This window comes from Peromyscus maniculatus, chromosome X (genome assembly GCF_049852395.1).
Source record: "Peromyscus maniculatus bairdii isolate BWxNUB_F1_BW_parent chromosome X, HU_Pman_BW_mat_3.1, whole genome shotgun sequence".
Classification (NCBI taxonomy): domain Eukaryota; kingdom Metazoa; phylum Chordata; class Mammalia; order Rodentia; family Cricetidae; genus Peromyscus; species Peromyscus maniculatus.
Genome location: NC_134875.1, coordinates 112,124,311 through 112,148,936, shown reverse-complemented (window position 1 = coordinate 112,148,936; position 24,626 = coordinate 112,124,311). Strand labels below are relative to the sequence as shown.

The following is a 24,626-nucleotide window of genomic DNA, read 5'->3' as shown; positions in this document are numbered from 1 at the left end:
ATACAGTATAACAACTATTTATATTTTATATAAGAGATGAACACCATAGGTTTTTATATCCATTGGTGGGAGCACCTATAAACAACCCCCATAAATATCAAAGGATGACTGTATTGTAGAATTCCATTTATTCTGTAGACTAGGAATTGAACCCAGAGCTTTGTGCTTTCTAGGCAAGTGCTTTAACATTGAACTACAAGTCCAGCTATACATCCATTTATATGAGTTATGTATAGCCTTAGTTGTTAGTGAAATACTCCTCTAAAAGATAACCTGCTGACTCCATGAAGCTAGTCACCAAATCTGAGTAGTGCCAAAGTGGTTCTAGCCTTAATATTGTAAGTCATTTTTTTTATTTTTATCAACAGCTCCACAGATTTCTAACAATAACACTCCTTTTGAATAATCAAATGGGCTCCCCTAACTTACAGGGCAGAGAAAATACATCCCAAGTTATTTAAGGACTGAGGAGATAGCTCAGTCCATAAAGTGTTTGTTGTGTAGGCAGGAAGCCCAGAGTGTGACCCTCAGAGACCACACAGAAAGCCAAGTAGGGTTGTGCACACTTGTAATCCCAGCATTGAGGAGGCAGAAACCTAAGGATCTCCTAAGGCTCACTGGCCAGCCAGTCCAGGCTATTGTTAAGCTCCAGGTCCCACTAAAATCATGTCTCAAAAAGCAAGGTGAACATCGATCCTAAAAAACAGTGCAGGAACTAGACCCCTGGCCTCTAGACACATGTGCACAAACATGTACACATATAAAATATTTAAGAAGGCTTTAGTGTGTTATTTTTAGGTATTATTTTTATTATTATTTTATTTATGTATTTATTATTATTTAGGTATTATTTTTTATTATATGAGTTCAGGTTCATGGACTAAAAATACGAGTTTCTTGAAGGTCAGGTATACACCTGATATGTTTTCTGTGCATATAGCAATAGACTTAGAAAGGAGACTCCAATATATTTCAAGAATAGAAATCTCAGTGAGGCATGCTGGCAACATGCCAGCAATCCTAGCATTTGGGAAGCTGATGGAGGAGGACCATGAGTTTGAGGCTAGCCTGAGCTATACAGGGAGTTAAAAGAAAAGGTAGGCTGGAGAGAAGGATCATCAGTTAAGAGTGTGCACTGCTCTTGTAGAGGACTTGAGTTTGATTCCTAGCACTCTTGTCTGGTGACTCACAACCACTGCAGCTCCAAAGGTATTCAATGCCTCTGGCTTTCATGAGCACCAGTACCCACATGTACATGCATGCATGTGAGCACTGGCGTGCACGCGCATGCGCGCGCGCGCGCACGCGCGCGCACACACACACACACACACACACACACACAATTAAACATAATAAAGTCTTTTTTTTTAATGGACTGGAGATGGTTCAGTAGTAAAGAACCCTGGTTATTCTTCCAAAGGACCCAGGTTTGATTTCCAGCACCCACGTGGTGGTTTACAACATCTGTAACTCCGGTTCCAGAGGCTTTAAAGTCTTCTGGTCTCTGCAGGCACAAGGCACACACATAGTGCATGTGCATACATGCAGGAAAATGCCCATACACATAATTTAATACAAATGAAAATAAAAGAAGTGTCAAGAAAAGAATGGAGATTCTCCGAAGAGAGGTCAAATGAATGGAAAATCAGGGCATTCCTGTGACATGTAAGCAGGACATACTCAACAACAAGACAGAAGTGCCCTCCCATGTAAGAGGAGATCTTATTGTCCTTGACCTTTGGTTTCTGACTTTTTCTATGTCTGTTTCATTAACTAGGATGAGAAGATATGATGGAGGAGGGCTGTCCTAGGCACCTTTAAATCCTCCCAAATACCTTATGAATCGAATAAGCTCAATACTTCTTGGAAAACAGTGATTCACCATCTATCAGAAAATAGCCTCATGGGGGTGCTAGGGACATCACAGTGAAACAAATCAGTCCTTTCTTTTGGTATCTAGTAATACGTTTGCACTGAGTAGAAACGGTCTCTAAAAGCAGCTTTACTGCCTACGTGATCTCAGGCAAATTACTTCACTTCTCCGTATGTCAGTTTCCTCTTCTGAAATGAAGATAACGATTAAAAAAAAAAAAGTCATGGATTTTCTAGAAGGATACAATGACAAGTATGTAAAGTGTTTGTTGTTGGATTTTACTGAATTAAAAACTCAATCTGGCTCTAGCAACTGCTCAATGTTTAAACTGCTTGCCGCACAAGTTCAAGGACTTAAGTTCAGATCCCAGGAGCCCACATCAAATGCCTGGTGGGCTGGCAGCCTGTCTGTAATAGTAGTCTCAGAAAAGTACAGACAGGGATCCCGAGAGCAAGCCTCCTGTCAAGACTAGCCATATCAGAGAGCTCCAGCTTTGATTGAGAGACCCTGCCTCAATGAAGAAGGTGAAGAGGGATCAATAGAAGATTATTACCAATATCAACTTCAGGCTCCTACATGTGCACAAATACCTTCATACACAAAAAAGGCATGCATACATACATACACATGCACACCACATACACACACAAAGGGGGGAAAATCAATCATCGTATTACCTTTATGTGAATTTTAGTTTTCAAAAATGCTCTATTACAACAGTTCTTTTTTCCCCAGTGGTAGGCTAGCTGCCCATTCCTTTGCTTGGGGACAGGAGAACAGCTTTTACAAGACAGTCACAGAGCAGGGACACGCCTGGAGGAAACTGATAAATCTAGAAAGTGGGAAAGGGATGAAAAATAGCAGTCACTGCCACAGAGCTGCTGCTGCCTGGGAGGTGAAGATTAGTGTGGGAGAGGAGAACTGAGGCAGCCACAAACCCCAGACATGTCCAGTCAATAAAGGTGGCACCTACAGTGAGTGGTCAGAACAGCACCCCAGAGGACCCTCAAGTGTGCGCCCCGGCCAGCTGCTTCTGGCTGCACCCAAACCGTTCTCTACTGTTGACGATGGAAAAACAACAAGGCGTGTGTGGGGGAAAACGGCCTGTTGTCTGAGAACAGAAAGCCTTTTATTGAGACTTTTGATACTCAGGAGCAAACACACCACCACGGAAAACTATCCCAAGCCATCTTTTACAAAGCTTGGCATCCATTCAGTAACGGATGAAGAAATTCTAAATTACTGGGCCAAACAGATACTCCTCCCAAGGTAACGGGTCCGACGAGACCACACACTCACATGGTACCGAGTTTTAAAGCGACTTGGAAATTACTAACAGATACTTAGCATGAAAGGTTGAATTCATAATCCTCTACCTGGAAGTGGCCAAGCCTCGCACCAAAAGCGGCACTGAAAGGCTGCTTTCAAGACTAGCAAGGGGGCTGGTGAGATGGCTCGGTGGGGAAGCTGCCGGCTGCCAAGCCTGATGATGACTTGAGTTTCACTTCCAAGACCCACAGAGTGGAAGAAGAGAACCGACTCCAGCAAGTCGGCACGCACGTGTGGGCGCGCGCACACAAACACACAGGGGAGGGGAGGGGAGAGAGGATAAGAGTGGGAATGAAAAGAAATACATGAATGTAGTTTTCTAAAAGTTTTCAAATAGGGCCTGAGGGCAGAGCTTATTGGTACAGCCCCTGTTTAGTATGTGCAAGGTCCTGGGTTCAGTCTCAAGTTGAATCCCTAGTACTGCCACCATGAAAAAGGAAAAAGATGGAGCCCTCCAGCAGTTCAAGGGATGTTTACAGAAGTCACTAATGTTATGGGAAATTTTATATAATGCTAAGCAAAAAAAGAAAGAAAGAAAAAATTCTGTGTGTGGAAACAATTCGATGTGTGGTATGATCTCAAGCAGTTAAAAATGTATGGTCAAACAACTGAAAGCTAATATTTAAAAACAGCTTCAGCCGTTACCCCAGGGAAGTTAAATTATCAGTGTTTTTTGCTTCCTTCTTATTTTCTAGTATTTCAAAAATTATTTTATAATCAGCAAAAATGAAGTTCTAAGAGATGTAACAAAGTGTGTTAACAAAGGTAAAATTTACAATCTACCTTCCCACATTACTGATGTCTCTCCTGAAGGTCTGATTTGATTTGCAACAGCTCCTAGCTAGTAGTCACATGAAGCTTTCATTTGTGTCATTTTATTTCCAAGTCATTGGGAAGGATGTTAAGAACATCAGATGTAAAATGAATCATGACAGTAATTTGTAAGACACCGCCCATATAGAATACACTCTGTCATTTGTCATCCCCTTCACTTAGAGCTCTTCATTGGCTCATATCCTCAGTGACTAAGTACATAATGTAGATCTTTTCTAATTAATGCTGTTCCAAATAAAGTATTGGGACATTTTATCACATTTTCAAAGCCAAGAATATATTCCCTCTTCTACTAATTAAACCCATGAATTCTTTTTTTTTTAATTTTATTTATCAATGTGTGCAGCACCAAGTTCCTCACCAGTGGGAATATCAGAGTGGCTTGACCAAAAATTGACAAAAAGTGACTGGCCAGAACTAACTGGTGCCAAAGTGGTGGTATCTGGTGGTGAGTGTAATCATGACTTAAAAGATAACAGAAGCTGTACACTGCAGACTTCATTAAAAAAACAAAATGTTTTATTTAGTTTTCAAACCCATGAATTCTTTATTTGTATTTCAGAAAAGGACTTCAACTATAATCAAAGGCCACACTTACAGGGGCTGAAAAGATGGCTCAGTGGTTAGAAATACTTGCAGGGGACCTGGGTTCAATTCCCAGCAACCACATGGTAGCTGACAATCATCTGTAACTCCACTTCCAAGGAATCTGGAGCCTCCTCTCTGATCTCCATTGGCACAGGGCACACATGTGGTACACATTCATATATACAGGCAAAACACTAATACACATAACATAAATAAAATTTAAAATCTTTTTCAAAGAACAATGCTTACAGATTCTTCATTTCTAGTCTTTAAAGAAGTATGGTTTCAAGTAATGACAAGTGTGATCACATACAGGCCTACCTACTCCTGTTAGAAGTAGTTATTTACTGAGGAATATCCTAAATTCTGAAATTTCATAGGTTTCATAGACATTTCATTTCTTTAAGGAACATTTCCAATTAACATGATCTTGATTTGCTTTCTTTAAAAAAATCAAGACTGACTTATACTAAAATGGGATTCTAGCTAGGGGTGAGGACAGATTGGATAGACACATTTTCTTTTTAAAAGTGTGTGTGTGTGTGTGTGTGTGTGTGTGTGTGTGTGTGTGTGTGTGTGTGTATGCTTATATCTGTGTGTTTGAATGTATGTTTGGGGGTATATGTACACATGTATGCAAGTGTGTGTGGAGGTCAGACGTTGATGTCAAGTAGCTTCTATGGCTCTCCACCTTTAATTACTTATTTTCTTGAGATAGTGTCTCCCCCTGAACCTGGAGTGCATAGATTAGGCAATACTAGCTCACCACCAAGCTTCATATAGCCTCTGTCTGCACCTCCTAGTGCTACAGTGCTCGGAGTGCAGGGTCATGCCACCAAGCTCTCTCCCTTTTTTAAACAAGCATCCTAACTCCGGTCCTCATACTCATGTGGCAAGCACTCCACCAACTCAGCCACCTCCCCAGACCCTAAGAAATGCACATTTAAAAAATATATAGCATTTGTATGTTTATAGCTTTTACATACTTGAATTGTGTGCTTGTAGAGTATATGTGCACATGCATGTGAAACCAGAGGGCAGAGGAGGAGGTGAGAGCATTCCTCTAATGCTCTCTACATTGTTTTCTTTAAATAGGTCTTTCACTGTACTTGGAGCTTGCTGTTTTGGCTAGGCTAGCAGGCTAGAAAGCTCCCAGGATCTGCCTATCCTTGCCTGCTAAGGCTGCAGTTACAGGCATGTCCAGCCATGTCCAGATTTTACATGGGTGCTAGGAATTTGAACTCAGCTCCCCTTGACTTCACAGCAAGTGTTCTTACCCACTGGGCCATCTTCCCAGCCCCCTAAGTGCACTTTAATAAGGAATTTAAAAAATAATTTCTAGTCTTGTAGAGTTGAGGTTTAATATGGTCTATACTTGGCTGTCTTTCACATTCACTCACATTTCATTCATTTAATGTCAGTTTAACAGCAAATATGAGGAGGAAGAAGACAGTTCTCTTTAGGCTGTAATTCTCTTTAAGATGCCTGAGTTTTAGACAAATTAGATCCTTACCATATGAGCAAATGGTAAATGTTTCACCATTCATTTTTCAAGTTTCAACTCTTCTGTGCTAAAATATTTCTGTCTCTCTTTTTTATCTATAACATACACAAAAACACCAAACTACACAACACATAAATGAAGAAAACAGGGAGTCACTAATTTTACTCATGTGCTTTTCTCATTTGACTATGTTACTTTTTAGTTTGGTTTTTATTATAATTTTTAGACAGGGTCTCATTATGTAGCCAGTTAACATGGCACTCACTATGTAGACTAGGCAGGCCTCAAATTCACAGAGATCTACCTGTCTCTGCCACACAAGTATTGGAATTAAAAATAGGCACCACTTATCATGCCCAACTTTTACTTTTTTCTTTTGAGATGGAATCTCATGTAGCCCAGGCTGGTCTTAAACTAGCTATGTGGTGGAGGATGACCCTGAGCTCTACCTGCTAAATTCGAGGATCACAAGCATGTGCTACCATGCTTGGTTCTGTTGCTTTTTAAGGGGCATTTTTAAAGGATGACTAGACAAGATATCCAGTAAAATAACTCCATGAATATATTTTTGGTCTTCAGTGATTCCGTGTCCTCTTCTGTCACAATGGAGAATGCTTGTTTCAATGTTTGCCCGCCAGCTCCCAGAGCAGCAATTCCTCTTTGTGCCTTACACAAAGCCCTGCTATAGGCTCCGCACAGGGAAAACACAATACAGATTCATGGAGGACAAAAGAGGACAAAGACCAGGAATGGTACTTTTCGAATGAACAATACATTCGTTACTTCTGGTTTATTATATTATATTTAATATGATTCTGGCAAACATGTTCTAGATTGGTCACGCTCCTAAAATTTACAAGGATTTACAGCAAAAAGATTTCTACATTCTTACCCCCATAGCCCAACAAAGTGAGTTTATCAGTCTTCACCACAGGCTGCTTCTCTCTTATTCCCAAAACCTGATCATCATGATTCAAGTTATGGGGTTCCTCCTTTCTGTCATTAGTGGAATCAGGGAACAGTCTCAAATGCTGTGAAGTCTAATTTCCTCACAGACATTGCTTAGCCAACTCTGTTGGTTGTAATGCCTAAGTCCACAACTCCAGATATCTAGTTTCAGGTTGAAATTAGTTTTTATGGGAGCTGGAGAGATGGCTCAGGAGTTAAGAGCACTTGTGGCTCTTACACTGGACCCAGGTTCAATACTCAGCACATACATGGTGGCTCACAACCATCCATAACTCCAGTCCCAGGGGATGTGATGCCATCTTCTGACCTCGATGGGTAAGAGGCACAAATATGGTGTGTGTGTGTGTGTGTGTGTGTGTGTGTGTGTGTGTGTGTGTGTGTGTAAATGCAGGTAAAATACTGACAGACATAAAATAAAATATATGAATCTAAAGTAATCTTTAAAAAAACTAATTTTCATTTACTGCCTTGTCTCATAGCTCCTCAGAATATCTCTGGCCTCTCTGTAGTCAATTCCATGGCAAGATCAACCATCAAAGACTTCTTAGAGTTGGAATAGACAAAATTCAAGGTTTGCTCTCACACAAACACACTGCTTTACAGCCCCATACAGTCATTTTTTTTTACTATAATACTTTGAAACTTGGTGATCCCTCTATGACCTAGATGCCTCTCAGCCTCCCATTAACTTTCTTAAAACCTCATTTTGTCTCTATCCAGCATAACAACGTATGACCAAAGGTCACAAAAACCTGCGGTTGTTTGAACTCTTCTTTCTCTGCTTCTAATGATGCTTAACTGTAGAGGTGTTATTGGGGGGTTGAAGCAAAATAAATGAATTATAAAATTAGACATGCAAGATCTATGAGGCATGTAGCTCTCTCTCCCAGTGCAGGAACTGAACAGGGATAAGCACTGTGCCTTGAGAACTAGAGAAACTACTTCAGGCCCTAAAACCATGACACTCTTAGCATCATCACTTCAGTTATTACCAGTTTCTCCTCACAGCCTAGAAAAGGTACCCAGGAGAAGCTGTTTCCTGGGGGAAAGTGAAAGTAGCCCTGACTAAGAAGGCAAACGAAAAAGAACAGACTGAACAGATGCTACCAAAGCAAATGGAGCAAAACATATTAAAATCACTGGCGAGTGAAAATGCTTAGCTGGTGAATGAGTAAGAAAGCGAAACAGTAAATTCACCCTTCCCACCTCCAAGTTCCTAATCTTAAATGAACAAAACAAAAAAACAACTTCCAAGTGATCCAGACCTCAGTGTTCTGCCATCAGTTTCCCAAACCCTGCCTGCTGGATACCTACAAGTGCAAAGGTGAGCTGAATCGAGGTAACACTTCAATTAACACTCAGAATTGTAGGTTGCATGAAGTGGTTTTAAGGGTGACCTTTTGATGAAAGGGAGCCATTTACAGAAATTCTGGCACATGCCTTGTTCATGAATTGTTACTTTTAAAGTTGAGTGCAAAACACCTATTGAAAGTGTGCGTATGCAGCCATTTGTGGCTAGAGCATGCAGGGGCACACATTTATTTGGGGCCCTGGCCTGAGCAAAGGATTAGTTTTGTACCAATTAAATGGGCTCCAATGCCATGAAGAAATACAAGTTGCTGACCTCCTAAGCTCTACAATTTAAATTTGTTAAAAGTGAGAAACACAATACAATTCAACTAACATCAGCAGAACAGTTTGTTTTCAAGACACCATTTTTTTTTTTCGAGACAGGGTTTCTCTGTGTAGCTTTGCGCCTTTCCTGTAACTCACTTGGTAGCCCAGGCTGGCCTCGAACTCACAAAGATCCGCCTGCCTCTGCCTCCCGAGTGCTGGGATTAAAGGCGTGCACCACCACCGCCCGGCAAGACACCAATTTTTTATAGCATTGAATTTATTCTACCTACTGAACCCCAGTTGGTCAGAATCTTATTTTACAACTAGTTGAGAATATCAGAAAATCAGGCTAAGTACAAAAGCATGATTATTCCAATGGCCAGCCAGATATATGCATGTCCTTGGATATCAAGAACCAAAAGCAACAAGCAATCTCAGGAATAAATATTATGAAATAATCATTAGTGTCAATAAAGAACAAAAGAGGACAGAATATTTGCCAATAACTGTATGCCCCATTGAAGAATATCAATCAACATTTATAAATAATTCAGCAAATACATCATAAAAGGAAGGACGGCCATTTCTTACTCCTGAGCAATTCTCTAATAGAAGACAAGAGAAAAATCAACCATATAGCTAACTCTTCCCACTAAGAGGAAATCAGAATGAACAAAAGCCCACTGGAGAAATTTTAACCTTCCAAGTAAGGGGGCTAAGCTACATGAAAAGTACCTGGATACTGCTACCTGTTTGTTTCTTTGAGGAGTGTGGAAAAGAGGGATCTGGTTCTTCCTCCAAGTGATATGCAATCTTTTTTTTTTGCACTTGTGCAAATATTCGGCTGCTTAATGGTGACTCCGAGGCAGAAGACCTTTCCCCCAACTCTTTAACTCCTCAGTTATCAGATGAAAAACATAGTAATCAGCTCCTTTCATGACAGCCATCATGGACACATATTAAACACCTGACATTTGCTGGGACAGCTGCTATCAAAAACAAAATAAAAGCAGGAAATAGTATGGACAAGAGATGATGCAGAAAAATTAGAAAACCCGTGGACTGCTAGTGAGAATGAAATGTGGTACTACCACTGTTGGAAACACTATGAAGGTTCACCACGGCCCTAAATTAAAATTAACATATAATCCAGTGAATTGATACAGAAAGCAAAATGGAGTTTGCCAGCAGTTTAGGGGAAGGAACTATAGGGCGTAATGTTTAATGGGTAGAGTTTTGCAAAATGCAGAAGTCCTGGAGATTAACAGTAATGACAGCTGCACAATGGTATGAATGTAGCTAATACCACAAGCAGCTTTTAGAACACTCTTGGGGGGGGGTTGGGTTTTTTGGTTTTGTTTTGTTCTGTTTCTCACTCCATACACCAGACTTGCCTTGAATTTATGGAGATCCCCCCTGCCTTAGTCTGTGCCATGCTAGGATTACAGGTGTCTATTTCACACCCAGTTGTTGAAAGCTTTTTGGGATTATTTCTATGAGGAAGTTAATCTAAGTGTGAAGCATTATAAAAAGTGAACATTTTTATACCACTGGTAGTAAAGAAACCATATATTCAGGTTGTTGTCACTTAAAATAAAATCGAAGTCACATAAGCCATTAAACTTGGGAAATTTCTCTTTTAAAAATTCAGCTTGAGGAACCATGCATGGCAAATTTATAATTCCAGAATGCAGGAGGTGGAAACAACAGGGATCAGGAGTTCAAGATCACCCTCAACTACACAGTGAATTTCAGGCCAGCTTCAGCTATATGGAATTTTGCCTCAAAATAAGAAAGGAAGAAGGAAGGGAGGGAGGAAGGGAGGAAGGGGGGAGGGAGGGAGAGAGGGAGGGAGGGATGGGCGGATGGAGGAAATTTATCAAGGACATAACTGGGTTAGATGTAATGATATATATATATATATATACATATATACATGTATATACATATATATACACACACAACAATATTGGATGTTTGTTTGGGACAGGGACTCTCTAGCACAGACTAGCCCACAACTATGTAGCCCGGAGTGTTTTCATATTCATGGAAATTCCCCTGTCTAAGCCTCCTGAGTGCTGGTACTGTAGATGTAAGCCATCATGCCTGGCCTGAGAAAACATTCTTAGTTTTTAATATTAAGGGTATGAAAAAACTATTAAAGATAGAAGCAATCTAAGCAGATATGAAGTGGAGTTTGGTTCAATGAACAGTATTGTAGCTCTCTGATGGTTAGAGATCTTAAAAAAAAACACCATGTAGTTACCTAACAGAAAAAGGTGAGCCATACTCATTAAGTTTTCAAAACAGGAAGCATGTACTATGGCCCTGTTGTTGGAAGATTAGTGAGAGGTGTGCCCTACGTGCACACATATTCTGGCTCAGAAAAAGTCTGGGAGAATACACATTAAAATGTTAATTATAATTTCTCCAAATACGAGACTAAGAGTAGTCTCTATTTCTTCATATACTTCAACTATGAGGCACTGTTTTTACTATTGTTATTATTACTGCAAAGAACTTTTGACATGAACGAAGCAACAAAGCTATTTAATTTTGACCAACAGGCAAATGGATTCAGGAAGCACTCACCTACAGTAAGTAGCTTATAGCCTTATAGCCCTGGAAACATGAGGGAAGCAGCAGAGCAGGAACCAGCAGGGGCCAGCAGGGAACTCTACTTTTCCCATCTCCAGGGCCTTGCCTGAGGGCCAGATAAGCTCCTTGAGGACCAGCAGCTGCTCAGTCTTCCCCACTCATATCTTAAAACCTACTGGGCTCTGGCCATTTCCTGCGTCAAAAGTTATACTCTGGGTTATTTATCGCAAGTTAGAAGGTATGGAAGGACAGGGACAGAAGAGGACAATGGTGGAGAGGGACCAACGAGAACAAAGCATAATGACACAAATGTATGAAGACACCAAGAAGAAACCCATTACTTTGTATTCTGATCTAAAAAATTAATTAACAATGAATCAGCTCAGAAAAATTACATTTAGAGGACCAGCAAATGTCAGATCTCTTTCCCTAGGGGTTGCTCCCAAGCTACTGCAAATGAACTTTATTTTATTGAACACATGGAGCTCCCTCAAATGTCTGCCTCTGTCTTCCTAAGTAAGCAACAGATGCTATTAAAAAACTATCACGAAATTCTCTTATTCTTAAATAATGGGCTGAAACAACCAGCTTCATTCTTGCCACACTATTTTCCCTTTAAAAAAGTTTCAAAAAAGTTTTAAGTTAAAGCCAATAGAAAAAGACATCAAGGGACATATTTTACAGACTTTGCCTCTTTCCTTAAATTCCTTGTTTTTAGTGAGACACTGGGCTATGGAAGACACACAGTAATCACAAGCCTTTTCTTATCCTGTGGTTTATTTAGGGAATTTTATTTTGTGTCTGGAAAATAACAGACTTCTGCTTTTAGGTAGACAAATAATGAAGGACTCAGAGAAACATGACCACCTTCTACTGGCCAACTTAGGGATTCAGAGAAATATGACAACTCTCTACCGGCTAACTTTTAGAAAAGCAAGCAATCCACAAATATAAACACAAATATAAACATTCAGCCCCACAGAGGCAAATATCTTTATCTCCAAAGTAAGCAGTGCAATGGCCCCTGAAAATCACTACTCACAGTTTCTCCATTCACGAGGAAAACTCCAAATGTCTGGGACCCCCAAAGGTGAAATGCCCCAGAGCTGGCTTGTTCTGTGGCGATGTTCTTCTTCCCTAAACTAACCTGAAAAGCAAGCTGGATTTGTTGACTGCACAAACATCTGTAATTGCTAAACATCTCTGTGACATGGTGCAACAGTTAGTTACCGCTTGTGCCAACTGCCCATCTAAATTACTCTCTGCAGTATGAGCACATGAAAACCAAGGCACAAAGAAATTGGAAACATCTGTAAAAATTAATGGCCAAATTGACCAAAGCTGTGGGGTAGGATGGGGGGGAGGCGGGAATCAAAAAAAAAAAACAGCTAAATAGCTCCAGTGCAACATTTGACTTTAGAAAATCACCCTTACATTTGAAAGGTTCTTTCTGAATCCATCCAACAGCGACTGCCCCCTCCACTGTGGGATTCCAGCTGGCCCAAACATCATCATTTTAGCAGAGCCGTGTAAACACAGAACAAGTCCTACTATAGAATGCTATAGATAAGACACCGATTAAAAGGATCTAGTTCCTCTCTAAAAGGAAAGAGAAAGAAGTACCTCTTCTCCCATCATGCAGCCAAGCCTCCTCTCTTCAGTTTGTAAAGGTCCCAGAACTACCCTGAAATCCTCCCACTTCCTTCAAACAGCCAAAGGCACGGAGCCTGAGGACCCAGCCTAATCCTGAGTCATACTTGGGACCAAATGAGGAATGGGAAGAACAAAGCTTGCATTTGTTTCTGGTTCAGGAAGCCAGGGCCGATTCAGGGCTGGGGTGGCTTCTCCAGAAGTCCTCCTCCCTCACCTACATCTCGGCAGCAATGTAGGTTGCCTCCCGGTGCCCAAAGGTGTGACCATTAGGACAAGGAACACACTGAGTATTTATTTGGCAGGACTCAGTGACCACTTGTGGGTTTTTTTTTTAATGTGAGAGGGAAAATCAAAAGCTATCTTTCAACAGATTACATGCCTGGGTAGTAGAGGATATATAAAATATGTTATAAAAAGTACAGATACTTTTCTAGAAATAATATCAGTCATATTATACAAAAATTACTCTAAAAATTAAAAAAAATTAAAGGGAAAACAGCACTTACTTTATGGATATGCTTCCCCTAAGAAAAGCAGTAAGACTGCCATCATGTCATCAGAAATAGCCCAACAGACTAGAATGAAATATTTAAACATCTTGTTTTCCCCTAAATGAGATACCACATGAATTACCATTTTAATGACTTTAGAGCCCACTGGTGAAGAGTTCAAAACTCTGGATCCACAAGATGAGATAAAAATTCCAATTAGGTCATTCCCAAGCTATATAATCTTGAGCAAATTAAACTTTGTTCACCTTGATTTTCTCATCTATAAAATGGGACTAATGGAAAAGAGGATATAGTTCAGCAACAGAACACTTGCCTGGCATGTGCAAGGTTCCGAATTTGACTCAGAACTACAAAAGGATAGTAATAATGGCACAGACCTACAGGATTATCTAGGTGACTAAATGATATACAGAAGACTACATGCTTACAGAAGAATCTGGTACACAGGAAGCCACTATTATTACTAGCTACTACTACAAGTTCAGGACAACTTCACAAATCAGCAGTATCTTCTTCTTGCCATGTTTCTTGTATTCTTAGACTTTGATGTCCTGTTTAGTAATGAACCATGGTTAATATTTAAATCTCTTAATTAATCTAACTTAAAAAAATGTATTCTATACTTATTAACTGCCTGCATTGTGGCCAACTCTAGGTGGCTTTAAGTGAGATGCTGCCTCAGTCCTCAAGAAATGTATAATCTGAGTAAATCTGACACAGATCTGTTTATATATGACATACATAAAAGCAGTGTGGGAGATATCACTAGGTGTAAATGACCAGTGTGACGCAAGTGCTGAGGAATTAGCATTTGGAATGCAGAACACAGATAAGAAATCACCTTATCAAAACCTAATTAGGATGAGAGAGAACAGACAAAGCAGCCCAGAGGAATTTCAATTCATTTCTTTTGACACTCCTCCCTCAGTGAAATGCAGCATAAGTGCCCAGGCCCTAAGTATCAGCTTCACAGAGTGACTTCTTCCAGAACCATCTAATATGGAAGGAAAGCAAAACAAAATAAAATACAACTATGAAACTTCCCAGGGGACAAGCCTGCCTACCCTCACCTCAGTCAAGGTGAACAAGGTCAGCAGTGAAAAGGGGAAGATATTTTGAGAGCATGAGCCCTTGGTATATGATGTAGCACGAATGAGCTTCCATCAATAGAAACCCTTCAGACAAATGCCAATTTAAGAACACTCTACAAAACTCGTAATTACCAAGGTCACCAAAACAAGAGGAATCTAAGGAATCAAGCTTGACTAAATATGATGCGGTATCCTGAATGACAACCTAGAATTAAAAAGAGGGCTAAAAACTAAGGGTACGTGAATAAAGTTTGGGCTTTAATCTGTAAGGACACATCGACATTGGCTCAGACATTGAAACAGATCCCATATTTACATGGGCTGTTAACAGTAGTGAAAGCTGGGTATGGAGTGCATAGAAATTCTGTATTACTACCTCTCTATAAATCTAAAACCATTCCACAATGGAGAACTAATTTAAAAACTAATTAGAAAACCGAAACAAATTAAAAGTTGAGCATGGTGGCACAGGCTGGTAATCCCTCCCATCACTTGGAAAACAGAGACAAGAAGCTGGGGAGTTCAAGGGCATCTACAGCTTCATAGTAAATTCAAGGGCTTGTTGGGCTACATGAGACCCTGTCTCCAAAAATCTAAATAAATAAATACTAATTAGGATAGGTGTACACAGTACCACACACCTACAGTGAGCATTTGGAGGGTTAAGCAGAAGGGTAGCCTGGACTACATAGGAAGTTTGAATCCAGCCTGGGCAACATGAGAGCCTGTTTTTTGTTTTTTTGTTTTTTAAAAAAGAACAAATTGGAAAGATAAATTTGTTGAATGTCCATGTGTATATAAATGAAACACATAGGTGATATTTATACATATACACAACTATGTGCATGTATATACAAATGCAAATGTAATTAAACAACGCCCTCCTAACTTTATCTATGGCTAGTTCATCTATGAACAAAGATAACAGAATGCTGACTCCTGGCTTTTTGATTCCCCAAACACACAGAACAATTTTCTTTGAAAGGAAAGTTGGCTCTTCTATCAGTTCTGCTGCCAACCCAGGCAATGGCAGCCTGGCTTAAAGAGTGCTCATGAGGTGGGCCCATCTGCCCCTTTCCAGGAGCTACTAGAAGTTCCTGGTGCCTGGCCAATTAGTCACCAACCACAGAGCCCTGGGCTGGCAACTCTCCCAGCTACTTCCTCTTCAATCTCTAGAACACATTCCCAGGCACCTCCCTAGTTATCTCCCTAAAGTGCAAATCATGCTGCTACACAGCTGAACTCCTCCACCAAGGTGCCAGCCCACCCAGAAAAGGTGCAGCCTATGAGCAGACTGGCAGTCTCTTATGGAAAGAGGCACCATTTCCCTTCCAGCTACCTATCACCGTCACCACATGACAGTCCTTGCCCTCTATTCAGTCTACCTATTTGCCCCTTCAATGTAATCACACTTTCTCTTTATCCATACACATACTGCCAGGACCATGACTTCCCATCATCTTTGAACACTCTGCTCAGTATCCATGTTCCTTGAAAATATCTCCGGATACTTCCTTCCTTTTCAGCATCCTAGGAAACTTACTTCCTCCTGATTCTCACTGATAATATGGACATAACTGCTAGTCCTTGTCCTTGCCTTGTAGGGACCTTTATACACACAAGTTTGTCAGATCAATGGATAATCCATGCAGGCATAGTAGTATATGCTTATAATCCCAGAACTTGGAAGACAAAAACAGGAGAATCAAGAGTTCATCATCATCCCCAACTACATAGTAGGTTGAAAAATCAGCCTAGACTCCATGGTACCCTGTCTCAAACAAAACATAAATAAAAGGTTTGGGGACAATCCATGGTATCAGTCTAGAAAAGTCTAGAAATGATGACTGAGCCAAGGCATGACTTAGGAGAGAAGTATTAAATTCCAATTAACTAAATCAGACCTACCCCACTCCAAATCAATAATCATCCAGGCAAACAAATAATGTAAATATAGCATCTGGGCCAGTGGTTCTCAATGTTCCTAATGTTGCAATCCTTTAATACAGTTCCTCATTTTGTGCTGACCCCTAACCATAAAATTATTTTTGTTGCTGCTTCATAACCTTAATTTTGTTACTGTTATGAATTGTAATGTAAACATGTGATATGCATGGTGTCTGATATGTGACCCCCCTCAAAGGGTCATAACCCATAGGCTGAGAAGCACACTGTTCTAGATATACCACCTAGCCAATCTTTCAATGTGGACTGCCACCCATTCATCATTTAGAGAGAAATCTCAGAGTGCCATTGATGATCTATGCAAAAAATTTGGCGATGCATCATTAAATGAGTAAGTGAGGCAATTAATGAATAAATGAAAAGGCAATCTTCAGCTAGACCACAAGCACAACACCAACACAATGAGTTTTCCTTTATAATTTTAACTGGATTAAGACAAAACACACTCTTCACTTATCTAGTCCACAAGCATTTACTGAAGACAAACGATACATAGTAGTTTTAACATTTTTTTTTCAAGGAATTGTAAATACAATAGTGACTAATGCAGACAAGGTCCCAAATTATGACATTTACTTTCTAGTGGCTGACTTCAGACTTGGTAATATGAAACAAACAGTTACCACAAGTATAACAGAATGCAAGTCTATGATTGGAGTTTCAAATCTCCCATAATCAAAAGCTAAGGAAATTTGGGCTGGAGAGATGGCTCAGTTGGCAGTGTTTGCCATGCACACATGAGGAATTCCTAGCACTCAGGTAAAAGCAGGCGCAGCAGGTGAACCTATAGTCTTGGTGCAGGGGAGGTAGAGGCAGGCGGATCCCTGTAACCAAGGTGAAGGCCAGACAAGGAAGTGCACGCCTTTCATCCCAGTACTCAGGAGGCAGAGGCAGCCAGATCTCTGAGTTGGAGGCCAGCCTGGTCTACAAAGTGAGTTCCAAACAGCCAGAGCGACACAGTGAGAATGCCTTAAAATAAAAAAGGTGGAGAATGACTGAGGAAGATACCTGACATCAACCTCTGGCATACACATTTACACACTACATGAACACTCTCTCTTCTCCCCCCTCTCTCAAAGCAATGGTGCTAGAAAAGGTATTGCTATTTATAACAGCTCCTTTCTAGTAAAAAAGAACCTTAACCAAAGCGATTATTATGTGACAAGCACTTTTCTAATCATTGTACATATTACTTAATCCTCACAACACCCCTAAGTGACAGATCATCTTGTTATTCTAATTTTAAAGATGAGGAACATAAAAGCACTGTATGACTAAATTGTCCTAAAAGGAGGCACAGTTGGGATTTGAACCTAGTTTATCTGGCCAGACTGTTTAATACCCATCAGCACTCCTAAAAACACAGGTGTGTGTGTGTGTGTGTGTGTGTGTGTGTGTGTGTGTGTGTGTGTGTGTGTGTGTGTGTTTTGAGGTGCTATTTCACACAGCCTCAGGCTGGCTTCAAACTCACTACATAGCTGAGCATGATCTTGAACTGCGGATCCTCCCGCCTCTACCTCCTGAATAACCCTACAAGATTACACCTTGCTTATGCAGTGCTGAGGAACAAACTCTAGGCTTTCTGCATGCTGGGTAAGCACTCTGCCAACTGAGCTCTATCCACAGTCCTTAGAAACACAGTTGCAAGAGCTTCTGAGAATATAAATCTTGGTGATGATCTGGCTGCAGTTAAATATTTCTTAGAAAACACACCAGGCTGAGTGTTTCACAAAGAGAATGTCAAACATACATAAAACAGAAGAAAGCATCCAATGTGTCATAAAGTAACCCCTGGGGGTAGAGAGATGGCTCAGTACTTAAGAGCACATTCTGCTCTTCCAGAGGACCAGAGTTTTATGCCTAGCACCTGTCAGGCAGCTGACCACCACCTGTAACTCCAGCTCCAGGGGGTCTGGTGCTCTCTCCTGACTTCTATGGGCACCCGCCCTCACATGGGGCACATGGCTCACGACAGTGTATGCACACACACACAAACACACACAATTAAAAAAAATAATTTAAAAATAACCCTGTAATACTGTTTCCGATTCCCTACCAACCCCTTCCCCACTTTTCCTAGACAAGGAAATATGGATACAATGGGAGTAAATAAACTGGTCTGAGAACCCCATATGCTTTATTCAACCAGTGTGCATCCTAGTGCGATCCGCTCAGCGAAAGCCATGGAGTTTCCAATTACCCTAAAGATGTCATATAACCTTATCTTTCCATCCAAATAAGGAATATCCAATAGGTTAAGTCTTAGATGATTTTTTAAATGTTATCCAGTTGTGTTTTATTAGTCCAAGAATATAGTAGCTCCTGGGGCTCACCAGAGCTTGTTTCTCTTCAAAGGATTGGAGACTATGGTGGTTTGAATGAAAAGGGTCCTTATAGGCTCATATGTTTGAATACTTGGTTCCCAGTTTGTGGAACTATTTGGGAAGGATTAGGAGGTGTGGCCCTTGTTAAAGGGGAATATGTCACTGGGGATAGGCTTTGAGGTTTCAAAAGACCACACCATTTTTAGTTAGTGCTCTCTGCCTCCTGCTTGAGGATCAAGTTGTAAGCTCTCAGCTACTATTTTAGACCATGCTTGCCTGACTACTGTCATGTTCCCCACTATGATAGTCATGGATTTGTCCTCTAAACTTTAAGCCCCAAACAAACTCTTTCTTCTATAAGTTGACTTGGTTGTGATATCTTATCACAGCAATAGAAAAGTAACTAAGATTTTTATTTCTAAATTTATATTTAGAGGGAGAGAGAGAGACTGAGAGGGGTATATGTGTAAGAGAGAGAGAGAGAGAGAGAGAGAGAGAGAGAGAGAGAGAGATATGCAAATGCCATAGCGCATTGTATTGAGGTCAAGGGACAGCTGGAAGGACAGAGTTTTCTCTTCCTGAGGATCAAAGTCAAGTCACTAGGCTTAGTGGCAGGGACCTGTGCCTGCTGAGCCATCTTCTCGGCCTCAAATCTCATTCACAACAAAGGTCATTATTTTGTTTGGTTGTTTGAGATAGGATCTTTCTGTGTAGCACCGGATGGCCTAGAAATTATACAGACCAAGCTGGCCTTGAATTTGCAGTGATGCCCTGCCTTTGCCTCTGGTATGCTGGGAATATAGGCAGGTATCGCCTGGTACTTATATAGTTTAATTCTACTATAAAGTTTAATGAATTTTTACTAGAATGGATAAAAAGACTACCAGAGATATGAATGAAAATATTAAAATTCTCTTAACTGCAATTTGGCTGATTGAAACAATTGATTTATGACTTCCATTTACATACAATTTAAATTTTAATTCTCTGCCACAAACAAATGCTTCAATGTTGATACCATAAAGGTGTTAATTTGAATGACTGTAATTCTATAAATGAGATTCAAGCTGATGGGAGTTGAAAAAGAGACTGCCACAAATAAAGCCTAGTAGAAAATACAGAAATACAAAATCCTTTCAAGAAAGAGATGTCAGAAATCTAAGAAACATTATATACTTCCAACCTGCCAAACTATAATGCTTCAAAATATCTTTTCTAACCTGGCTAAAAAGACTGACTCCAAAATGATTAGGGGAGCCAAGACTAGTCCTGACTATAGAGCCCAAACATGGAATAAGTTGGAACCAAAAGCAAGGACCAGTCTGTATAAAAAGCCATATCAAGTTAGGTCCTGGGCCTCAGCCAAATATCTGCAACTTATTTACAAACGATGTAACATCTGCCATCCTTTATCTAAGCGGTTAGTGGAGAGCAATCATCTCAGGGACTCACCAACAAGTGCTCTAAACTGCTGAGCCATGTCTCCAGGTCCTATTGATAGATTATACTTACATCTAAGCTTAACTTAAATGGAAACATTTCCCCACAACTTTCCTTTCTGGTAATCTCTACTAAAGGAATTTCGAACATACACAAAATGGAGCATATACCAAAGCATATCACTTGCTGTCAACAACTACCAACTCATGAGCTACATGGCATATGCCTGCAATTCCAGCATTTGAAAGGCAAAGGCAGGAGGATCACAAGTTCAAGATCATCCTTGGCTACACAAAAAATTTGAATTCAGCCTGATCTACATAAAATCCAGCTTCACAAAACACAAAGAAATTATCAATTCACCACTAATCTTGTCTCCTCTATAATATTTCATCTGTAAATATTCCTATACATTATACAAATTGTTCATAAGTATACCCATTTTGTAGTATTAAAAAGTGTGTATATGGGGTCCCTCCTTATATCTTAATAAGAGAAGCAAAAACAATAACATTCACTGGTTTTTTGGTTGGTTGATTAGTTTGTTGTTTTGGGACAAGGTCTCTATACAGTCCAGGATGACTGGAACTGGCTAAATAGATGAGGCTGGCCTTGAATTTTCAATTATCCTGCCTCAGTCTTCTGAATGCTAGGATTAAGGTATATAGCGTCAAGCCTGGCTTTACTATTTCTATTTTACAGGGGTGGTAAAGGGCTATTATTTAGTACATCCCCTGACATATAATCTAATCATTAGGTTTGAGTTTAATAGATTAAACAGATGTACAAGGGACTTGGGAGATGATTTAGTTGGTAAAATATCAGCCATGCAAGCATAAGAACCTGAGTTCAGATATCTAGTACCCACTTAAAATTCAGACATGGTAGCAAACATCTGTAACCCCAGCACTGGGGGGCAGAGACAGACAAATACATGTAGCTTACTGAGCAGTCAAACTGGCCAACAAGTGAGCTTTAGGTTCAGTGAGGAAACACCATGGAGAAATATAGTGGAGAGAGATGGAGGGAGACACCCAATGTTGACTTCTGGCTTCCATGTGTACACATACTCATACCCACAGCCACACAAGCACAGTCATACACCACACACACACACACACACACACACACACACACACACACACATATATATATATATATATACATATATATATATGTATATATATATATATATAGAGAGAGAGAGGTGGGTCTTTGTCAGATCCTTTCTTTCCTCATACAAATTATCAAATCAGCCATGTCAGAAGATCAACTGTCCCACCCTAAGTAGGAGACATACTTGGCTTCATATACCAAATTCTGTTGTGCAAGATCCAATTTGCTTCTGCAAAATCAAAGCAGCAAGCCCCATTTTAAAGGGAAACTTCCTTTTTTAAATATAAATATTGAATACAAAACCATTTCAAAAGTGAAAAGAACAGATTGTACATTAATAAAACAGTATCACACCCATCGGCTCTCCAGCCATATTGTGTAATAACATAATGGCTCCATAAATCTATGCAACTACTCATTGCACCAACAACAGAGAGTAGAGATAGTTTTCAATCATTTCAGATGTTAAAAATGTTGCCTGTAGCCACTCAAGCAAACTGGGAAGTTCATGTTTGCTCCCAAGGCTTCACAATGGATTAAGGGAACTTCTAGTACATGATTTCACTCTGCAAGAAATCAGGAACCAGGTATATGCACGTGCACTCACATACATACACACATACACCTTTACAGTAAATAACTCTGATAAAGTTATTGTTTAATGTCACTACCACCAATACACTATTTCACAGAGAAATAGTTAACTACACAACTGCTTTATTTTCAACAGTGCACCTGCTCTATTGTTCCACCCAGCCCCCTCACTCTACAGAGGTCTGCAATCTCCAAAGCACCATGTTAATACATTTTAAACATTCTACCTTCCACCAATATGTGCCGTGTACACAGTGCACAACAGTGAGAAGAAACTAAGAGCCCTATGAGGGTGCTGAGATATAGACAGACAGATGCTAGGCATAGTTAGGCAGAGGTGATGGGGTTTCATAATCAATTAGTCACACACAACATCAAGGGAATAAAGGGAAATAGAGATGGCACTGTCTTCATTGGAGATGGGGAAAGTTGTGGGCGAAGGAGAATGTTTGTGAGGGTTGGATAAACTGATGGGAATTGGAAGCTCTAGGTGTAAATGATAGAGAGACAAGCATAAAGCTCTGTCATTCTTGAAAGAAATGTGCTAAGACATAAACTTGGGAGTAGTTGGTAAGAAGGTACACATATCTATAGCCTTAGCACTTGGGGGGCTGGGGCCGTTGTTTAAGCCCAGGAGTTCGAAGGTCACACAGTGAGATCTCATCTCAAGAACTAATAAACAGGGACTAGGGAAATGTTTGGGAAGTTTAGGCACAAGCCACACAAGCAAGAAGACTGGGCTTCAGATCCCCAGAACCCTTGTAAAAATTGCATGGGTATAGCCAGCCACTTGCCTGTAATTCCAACCTCAGAATGCAGGGATCTGCAGAGCATGCTGGCTAGTGAGGTTTGCCATATCTCTAAGCTCTGGGTTTGACTGATAAACTCTGACTCAATGAACTTGGTGGAAAGAAAAGAGTTAAGATTCCTGACATCAATATCAGATTTCTCCACATGTACACATGTGTGTATACAGAGAGAGAGAGAGAGAGAGAGAGAGAGAGAGAGAGAGAGAGAGAGAGAGAGAGAGAGAGAGAAAAGGTTTTATGTTTGACACTGGTATCACTATTAATAACTAAATATATTACTGTCACCTAAAATAAATATTATTAATAGCAATAATAAGTCACACACATACACATCATGTCACCTTGATTGAGTCAATGGTCACATTCTTTTCAAATACTGCAATAAAATGGAGAAAAACTCCATCCATCATTCCTTGTCAAGATGGGTACTCACTTTTTTGTAGCTACTTCATGGAATCTGAATGTGGCCATGGGAAACAAAAATGTGATCACAAGTTCAGACACTAACAACATAGTTTTTGGATGACAGGCAACATCACATATTGATTACTAAAAAAGCAATACTGGTTCTGCAACACTTCAACAAAGGACGAGTTTAAGTGAAGCATGCCCCAATTTCTCCCTCTATGCCTTTTCTCTAAGGCACTAAATGTCCAAAATGCCCCCACCCTGTAGAAGCTGTTTCTAATGCTTACTGGCACTACGGAAAGTTGCTAGTGGCTGGATGGATAGTGCAGTTTCTACAGCTGCAGATGCTGATGCACCCTTTAAAATTTGACCTCACTGAACAAATGAAAACCACAAGCCAATGGTAGATCTGAATTAGAAGTGTTGCCAGTACCCTATCCCAAACCTGTTGGCACAAGAGTCAAAGAAAAAAAAAACTTAACACTAAATCAAATGAACAAACATTTCTTAAGCACAGCACGAGTGTAGCTTATTATAATTTGGAAAATTCCACAGCATTTATCAACTCCCAAGCAAGGCTATGATGCTCAGAAGTGTACCACAGTAGACGTCAGCGGTAGCCACAGAGCTATGGCTCTGGGTGTGTTGCCATAGCAACCATGAACTCAGCAGCAACATGCTGTCTGCTTCTCACCAGCCCAGAACCCGAAGCAGAAGAAAACAGCTAGCTTCCTGATGGGAGCAACCCGGGGAGTCAGAATGCAAGCTGTCTCCATCATTCCTGTGCACACACAGGAGACTTCCTTTCATCAGTCTGAAATTGTCTCTACCTAACTCTTAGAAAACAATCCACACAATTGCTTTTCTCCGTTGCATAAACACAATCAACACACTCAAGCACAAAGCATTAGTGAGAGATTTTAGGGCATCTGAAGGCTGTCAGAGTCATATATTTAGCTGGGTCCAGGTATGAGGGGCTTCTCTGGAAAGGAGATGGGGAGAAGTATTGAACCATTTGAAAAGTCATCCTGAGAAACATTCTCAGGAAAGTCCTCCAAAGTTCTGTGTGTTGGACCTGATGCCCAGGGTAGTACCAACAGGAGGCTGTAAAACTTTGAGATGTGAGACCTGGTGGAAGGTCCTAGGTCACTGGCCATGTGCCCTTAAAGGAGATTATAGGATTCTGAGCCTACCCCCTCTTCACTATCCCACTCATGAGTCAGTAAGCCAGTTGGCTCTACTATGGATTCAAGGTAATTATCTCAAGCCAAGTCGTATTTTGTTATAGTTACAGGAAGCTGACCATCGTAAGAATGGTAAGAAGTAAGCAGCATGGAAGCCATTCCTGCAAAGAAGGGGAATCCAAGGAGGGATGGCACACAGCGAGCACAAAACGGCACTG

At 40.4% G+C, this 24,626-nt stretch overlaps 1 protein-coding gene across 13 annotated transcripts in view; it reads right to left on the bottom strand.

The window, feature by feature from the left end:
- The window catches only part of Sh3kbp1 (SH3 domain containing kinase binding protein 1), a 352,120-nt gene that overhangs the window by 116,783 nt on the left and 210,711 nt on the right, over positions 1 to 24,626 (bottom strand). Inside the window, exons 1-2 of one of the 13 annotated variants that reach the window (XM_042269722.2) lie at positions 12,936 to 13,039; positions 12,355 to 12,459 (exon numbers count right to left, since the gene is read on the bottom strand). The exons of 9 other annotated variants lie outside the window; for them this stretch is intronic. In XM_042269722.2, the coding sequence (XP_042125656.1) occupies positions 12,355 to 12,459; positions 12,936 to 12,950 (120 nt within the window). In that variant the 5' untranslated portion in view covers positions 12,951 to 13,039. Of the gene's footprint in view, positions 1 to 12,354; positions 12,565 to 12,935; positions 13,059 to 24,626 lie in introns of those variants that run through there. 3 more of the 13 variants (XM_076561928.1, XM_042269724.2, XM_076561927.1) reach the window with 3 other exon arrangements.